This window comes from Orycteropus afer, unplaced genomic scaffold, assembly GCF_000298275.1.
Source record: "Orycteropus afer afer isolate SDZICR_OR568_19922 unplaced genomic scaffold, OryAfe1.0 scaffold00005, whole genome shotgun sequence".
In the NCBI taxonomy this organism is placed as follows: domain Eukaryota; kingdom Metazoa; phylum Chordata; class Mammalia; order Tubulidentata; family Orycteropodidae; genus Orycteropus; species Orycteropus afer.
The window spans coordinates 5,098,930-5,105,847 of record NW_006921592.1 but is presented as its reverse complement, the minus strand read 5'-3'; the positions used below and the strand labels follow the sequence as shown (position 1 = coordinate 5,105,847).

Sequence of the window (6,918 nt, the reverse complement as noted above, 5' to 3'; positions counted from 1 at the left end):
TTTTCCGCAAAATAATCTATTAAGAGAATGAAGAGTTGACGCTAGAGAGAAAATGTCAATAAATAAGATATTCAGCATGGGGATAGTATTTAGAATATATAAGGAGAACTCAGAACTCAACAACTAAAACAATGAAAGAAAAAAGCAATGATATCAAATACTGGTGAGGAGTGCAGAAACTGGATCACTCATATGTTGCTGGTGGTAAAGTGGTACAAGCAATTTTAGGAAAAAACTAAACATGCAACTATCATTTATAAAAAGTGAGAAATTTTTATAGGTATTGCCATTGCATCTTCAAACTGATTTTTGAGATAGAGCAGCAGGTACAGTGTTATAATGCTGGTGGAGTAAATCCATTACTACCCAGAGCCCATTTTCTGATTGGAGTACATTTTCTAATTCTATGAATATTTTCTTCAAATCATTAAATCATTATTTAAATCTTTAAATAATTTTAATTTAAGATTCAGGCTGTTGTCTCTTGATGTCAGATTAAGACACTACATTACATATATAAAAAAAAATTAGAATAGAAAAGCCAGTAACACACCAATTGTTCTTTAAGTTCATTTTATTTTTAGCTGCATAAACAACTCCCTCAAGGAATGTTACTAGAACAGTTTGTTTATGGGGTTTTATGGTTTGGGGCAAATATGTTTTTAAAAAATCTTAGCTCTATTATACAGAATTACAATAAAAAAATGCTTTATAGGCTATAATTTTTCAGAAGGCAGATAGCTAGACTGTAATCCTGCTGAAGAAATGTTCCTACTTAAGCCTATGATAGAGAATAAAATGATCTTATTAAAAAGTCTTCTGGTTAAAATGCTTGAGAACAGCAAAGGAATGTTTAGTTTCCTCCACACAGAGCCACCAGGATCTTTTCATAATCTCCCTTGGTTTCATCCTGTTGATTCAAAAATAGAGCACATTTAATGCTACCTAAACCATAACCACTATAAGTTATCTTTACTTATAGAATTATAATATTAGTAAGTTTAACTGTTATAGATCATACATCACAGTATATCAAGAATCAGGAAACTTTGATAAAAATATTAATTTAATTAGATAATATGTATGACAGATAACTGATATTTATACTTCGTTATTGTACAAAAGGTACAGCAATCAAGATTCAGATTACAAATTGTTCTGAATTGAGTACATTTTATATTAGAGTTATTAACTTCCAAGAATGATATGTAATATCACACAGAATTGAATTTAGTGTAGCACAGTATAATCTCATATAATATATGAGGAGATATGAGACTCACTCAGCAAAAAGAGGGAATACTTTAAGCCTATGATTTTTTTTTTCACTTTTTCTTGGTAGATTACAGTTGTTCAGTATAATAATAAATTGAAACAGTTTTTTATCTTCTAAGATGTTTAAAACTCTTGACTTTTAACTTTTTAACATTATAATATGTTAACTTGAATATGTATATTATACTTTTTACATTTGAAAAAATGAGGAAAAACAAAATTTAGTATAATAAATTTCTAATCCTGTCATCAATATTTGTTGTAAAATAAATGATATCTATTTACACTAGCCACTCCTCGGAAGGAAGGTTGGGCAATCCTACTTCCGTAGTGATACTGCCTCGGAAACCTAAGGAGGGGTCGCTATGAGTCGGGGCCGACTCGATGGCACATAACAACAACAACAAACAACATTTACACTAGCAAAAACTCTAAAATATTTGGTTGCTAAATTTATGCATGGGAAACTGAGTATTTTCAAGACTTCGGTTGAAAATGTATCTAATATTTCAGTACAATACTCACTAGAATATTTCACTAGTGAAATTTTAGTTTACTTGTGAATTATGCATCCTAGTTTAATAAATTAAGCTGGCACATGAAATTTACAGATATAATAAGTCAGTCCATAATGAGGCAGTTCTTCTCTTTGAAGAAGTCACCAAAAGAAGAGACATTTGTGGGGGTGGCATTATGAAAATTACAACGTACCAGGATGGCTTGGCAAAGGGAGACACCATACATCTTCTGATAGAATGCTTTGATATCATTCATATCTACTTCAGAACGGGAGACCATAATCCTGATCAATGCCTTATGACGAGTTCCAACACCCTGTTTAAAATAAATAACGTCTCATATTCAGAGCATACTCTTAGTAAAGCATAATATGGATTTTAAAGTACAGTCCTTTTACTCACCTATAGAATTTCCTTTAAAATATATGCCCACCCACACACATACACATGTACAAGAAAACAATTGCTACATCCCTATATCTAAATTATTAAATACCAAATAATGTGAACTTCCTAAATTTCAAATCCAATGATGTAATTCATTTATTTAAAATTCTTCATTGGGAGCTCTGGTGGCACAGTGCCTAAGGCATTTGCCTGCTAACCAGAAGGCTGGCGGTTCAAACCCACCAGCCACTCCTGGGAAGGTAGACTGGGCAATCTATTTCCCTGGAGATACCACCTCGGAAACCCAAGGAGGGGTCCCTATGAGTCAAATTGGCCCCCCCCCGAGTTGGTTTTTTTTTTTTTTTTTTTTTTTGGTTTGGTCTTTTATTGCTCTTAGGACAGAAACTATTCATTTATCAGTTTAAAATGCCCTGAGTAATTCCGGAGTGATAACCGCCTCGGAAACCTAAGGAGGGATCGCTATGAGTCGGATCCGACTCAACGGCAGTGAGTTTAGTTTTTTTTTTTTTAATGTATAACTTCTTCTTCCACTATGGCAATTATGCTATTTATTTTCTCATAAGCATCGTGGTATGTTTTACCTGCAAGCCTTTGTGCATAGGGTTTCCTCCTGCTAGACCATCCTTCCTTATTCCTTCATCTCTTCCACCCTTATCCTCATCTGGATAATCCCTATCAAACTTTAGGTCTTACTTTAGCTGACAGAAAGACTCCATCGATTTCCAAAGTGAGAAGTAGATGATCCTCTTCTCCTTTCCAGTATTACCAAGTGTCATCATTACCCATCTTAAAATCCCACGAAACAAAAGCAGACATGGGGGCGGCCTATGCTACCTTCTATGTAAACTAAAATGTTCTATCATTTCATACTGATGTTTTATTATTAACTGAATGGTTCATTTTCTCTAAATATCTCCTTATTTTGAAGTTGCAAAGGAAACTTCATTTGGGAGCTGAAATTGTGAAGGTGGCATCCTATATAGTACTAAGCATGTTAAAAAATAAAGCAAAATTGAAATGGCATCTCAGATATATCTTAATAACACCTTCACTTTAAGTAATCACAGAATAACATTTAAAAGATTCAATTATTAATCTGACATAAAAGACAGAACAATAAAAAAAGAAAATGAAACTTAGAAAGGGAAGGATCATAAAGCTCACAACCATAGCAGAAACAGGTTATAAAATCACAAATAAAAAAGAATGTTTGTCACTCTTCCCGTGCTGACTTAGGTACTTAGGTTTCAAGTAAATCATGCTGCAAATCACTTACAAGTTCACCTTACAATCTTACCTATTAAAAAAAAAAATACCAGGTCCAATAGAATTTTATTTTAATTAATACTGACTGGAATAGAACAATGATTTTCTAAATGGGAAGGTATTAATACATGTATGGCTTTCAAACAATATGAGATTATTTGACCTTCACTCTATGAACAATCTTTTTTTTTTTTTTCCACTAAACAAGTCATATATAGTGTCGGTGAAAAATATTAAATATACCTTGGCCTGTCAGAAAAATGAAAAAATCTGTCTTGGGAGAAGTGCAGTCAGAATTCTCCTTACAAGCAAGCATGGTGAGACTTTTTCTCACATACTTTGACATGTTATCAGGAGGGACCAGTACCTGGAAGAGGACATCATGCTTGGTAAAGTTAGAGGGTCAGTGAAAAAGAAGACCCTCAACAAGATGGATTGACACAGTGGCTGCAACAATGGGCTCAGACTTAGCAATGATTGTGAGGCTGGTACAAACTGGGTAATGTTTTATCTGTTCTACCTAGGGTCACTATGTGTCAGAACCAACTTGAAGGGACCTATCAACAACAAGCAAATCATGTAAGTAGAATGATACCTTCATGGCCTGATGAAGCTTCTCAGCAAAGAAAGCTGGTTTGCTTGTGGCACACTTCACTGCAAGAGAGACAAATTTTAGCTGACATATTTACCACCTATAAAAATGAAACATGCTTGCTAAAAGGTAATACAGTTTTACTATCAAAAATCTATTTGTCATTCCAATTCCTAAAGCTACCCCCACCCCAGCCCCAAAAAAGGGATAGCAGATTTTAAACAAGATATTTGTTACTCTCTAGATGGTGGTTTTGGATATTCCCTAACAAACATCACCTAGTTGCCATTACTTTTAACCACCACAGTAGCAAATTCAATAGCTACTGCTGTTTTAAGTATATTCTCCTTAGAAATAAACAAGTAGGGTTAAAGGAATGTTAGCATACAAATAAGTACTTTCTTAATGTTGTAATAAAAATAATGTCCTAGGGTAGGCCAGGCTTTAAATATAACTCAAAATTCACTGCCTTCGAGTTGTATCCGACTCACAGAGACCCCTCCTTCGATTTCCGAGGTGGTATCACTATGGAAATAGATTGACCAACCTTCCTTCTGAGGAGTGGCTTGTGGGTTTGAACCTCCAGTCTTCTGGTTAGCAGTCAAATGCCTTAGGCATTACAGTACCAGAGGTGCCAAAATAAAATACTAACAGATTTGTCAAGTCCTAAAATTCTGGTGGAGTAGTGCCTAAGGCATTTGACTGCTAATCAGAAGGCCGGTGGTTCATACCCACCAGCCACTCCTTGGAAGGAAGATGGGGCAATCTACTTCCATAAAGATACTGCCTTGGAAACCCAAGGAGGGGTCGCTATGAGTGAGAAACAACTTGTGGGCAGTAAGTTTGGTTTTTTTGTTTGCTTTTTCAATGTTCTTTACCTTGGTACTCAAAACATGATCAAAATTGCTGAGTCCCGGGCCCACCCCGGACCTACTGAATCAGAGTCTGCCTTTCAACTCGATTCCAGAAGATTCTTGTTCACAGTAATATTTGAGAAGCCCTGCTTCAGAACACAGGTTCTAAAGATTCTGACTGGTTGACTGAATATATGGGAGGAATTTAAAAACCACATTTTCTGAAGCCGCCCCAGATCTACTGACTCAGAATTTTAGGAACTTGCCCAAGATCATACAACCAGCAAAGAGCAGGACCAGGATTTGAAATTATATTCGCCTAATTCCAAACCCCAGGCTCTCAATGACCACTCTGCTTTACCCCTGTGCAGTTCTCAGCCTAGTTCTATGCTTGGAATAGTAGGTGCTCAATCATGCTTTACACCATTCCAAAGAGAAAATACCCGCTATCATTACGAAGCTTCTCATATACCTTTAGCTAAATATTCTTTGCTATAATCTTACTTGTTATCTCAACCTGAAATACAGATGTATGTGAGTATTTGGGAGGGGATTATTCCTTTTTTTTTAAGTATGGGGCATCATTGAAAATACAATTTCAAACTATAAAAAATGTTACAACTTCAAGATTACATACCAATAGCTGTGAGGCAATTCTCAATGTCACCTTTCAGCTCCAGGTCCAGAACTTTGTTCATGTCATGCTTACTGTACTTGGTATATTTCTGAAACACTGAACATTAAATGTAAACTAAAAGATGTGCAAAACATTCTACTCTTTAGCAAACATTAACAAAATTAGAACAACTGACTCAAGAATTTCTTGGGATGACTGAAATTCATGGCACACTTCTTAAAGCTTTTTATTCAATTGAATACAGTATGGGTATTTCATCTTCTTCTAGGACTGTAGAAAATTAATTCATCCAGTTATTCCTGTTTATTTTGGTGAAATTTTGTTAAGTGTTAAAGATTTTTTAAAATGGCATGTGACTGACAGCCATAACATTTATCACAGCAGAGCTAAGTGGCATGGCAAATAAATCTTCCATTATAGAAAGATTTGTGTTGTAAATTTCTCATAAGATTAAAATTAAAAATCAATCACTCTGAGTCAGAAATGACTCGACAGCAGTGAGTTTGGTTTTAGTTTTTGCTTTCTTTTGTTTTTTTGGAGTATGATAAGATAATGGACTTCATTTAATCATCATGACTTTCCCTGAATATTGGTTTCCAGGAGGCTCAGAGCTAAAACATGTGCCCAAACATATGAACATTTTTTGGGGTTATTGTTTCTGAAAGCACCTACATATACTTTTCTTCATTTATACCTGCTTTAAAAAGAAAAAAATAAACTATAATGTCATCTGTTCTATTGTGTTTGTGTCTTTTGTCACATCTGCTCCAAATTTAGAAGGAAGAGAAAGAGTGGAAATAATGAAAGGATGCTCCACATGGCAAAGTCACAAAATGATTACTAAAATACAATTTCAAATACTACGAAAATGATGGCTGTCTAAGGTGGACAAATGGATAAATAGCAATAATGGGTCGAGAGCACCTAGTTAGTGTTAGACTGACATTAAGATTTCTTTCTTTCCTTGTCCTTATTTCTCTTCAAACAATGAAATTTGCATCTTCTATAATCAGACTCCAGAAATCAACTTCTTTTTCCCACTTACCTCTACGGAGATGGGGATAGCTTCTTGTGGTAAGAATGGTAGTGAAGACGTTCACATCTGTCCCTTTTCTTCTTTCTCCTGCTTCATACAAGGCCTGACAAGAGTCACAAAAATAAGTACTTGACTATTTGCTGAAATGTTATTTGTGGCCTTTTCAAAGATTTTCTAGACAACCACTTTGTTTCCTGTATAATCAGAGTAGATAAAACTAAGATTGCAAGTTCTTTAATTTTAGGGACCATATTTTGCTTCTCAAATATCCTCTGCAACATATCCTAAGGTGGCTTGCAAACACTAGAGATGAATATATGTTTGCGGAATAA

General features: G+C 34.8%; 1 protein-coding gene across 1 annotated transcript in view; it reads right to left on the bottom strand.

Annotated features, from left to right (window-relative positions):
• Window positions 1–853: 853 nt before the first annotated feature.
• Window positions 854–6,918, bottom strand: part of ANXA1 (annexin A1) — a 14,909-nt gene continuing 8,844 nt past the window's right edge. Inside the window, exons 8-12 of the mRNA XM_007938512.2 lie at window positions 6,596–6,689; window positions 5,551–5,646; window positions 4,063–4,121; window positions 1,987–2,109; window positions 854–910 (exon numbers count right to left, since the gene is read on the bottom strand). Of these exons, the coding sequence (XP_007936703.1) occupies window positions 854–910; window positions 1,987–2,109; window positions 4,063–4,121; window positions 5,551–5,646; window positions 6,596–6,689 (429 nt within the window). The remainder of the gene's footprint in view (window positions 911–1,986; window positions 2,110–4,062; window positions 4,122–5,550; window positions 5,647–6,595; window positions 6,690–6,918) is intronic.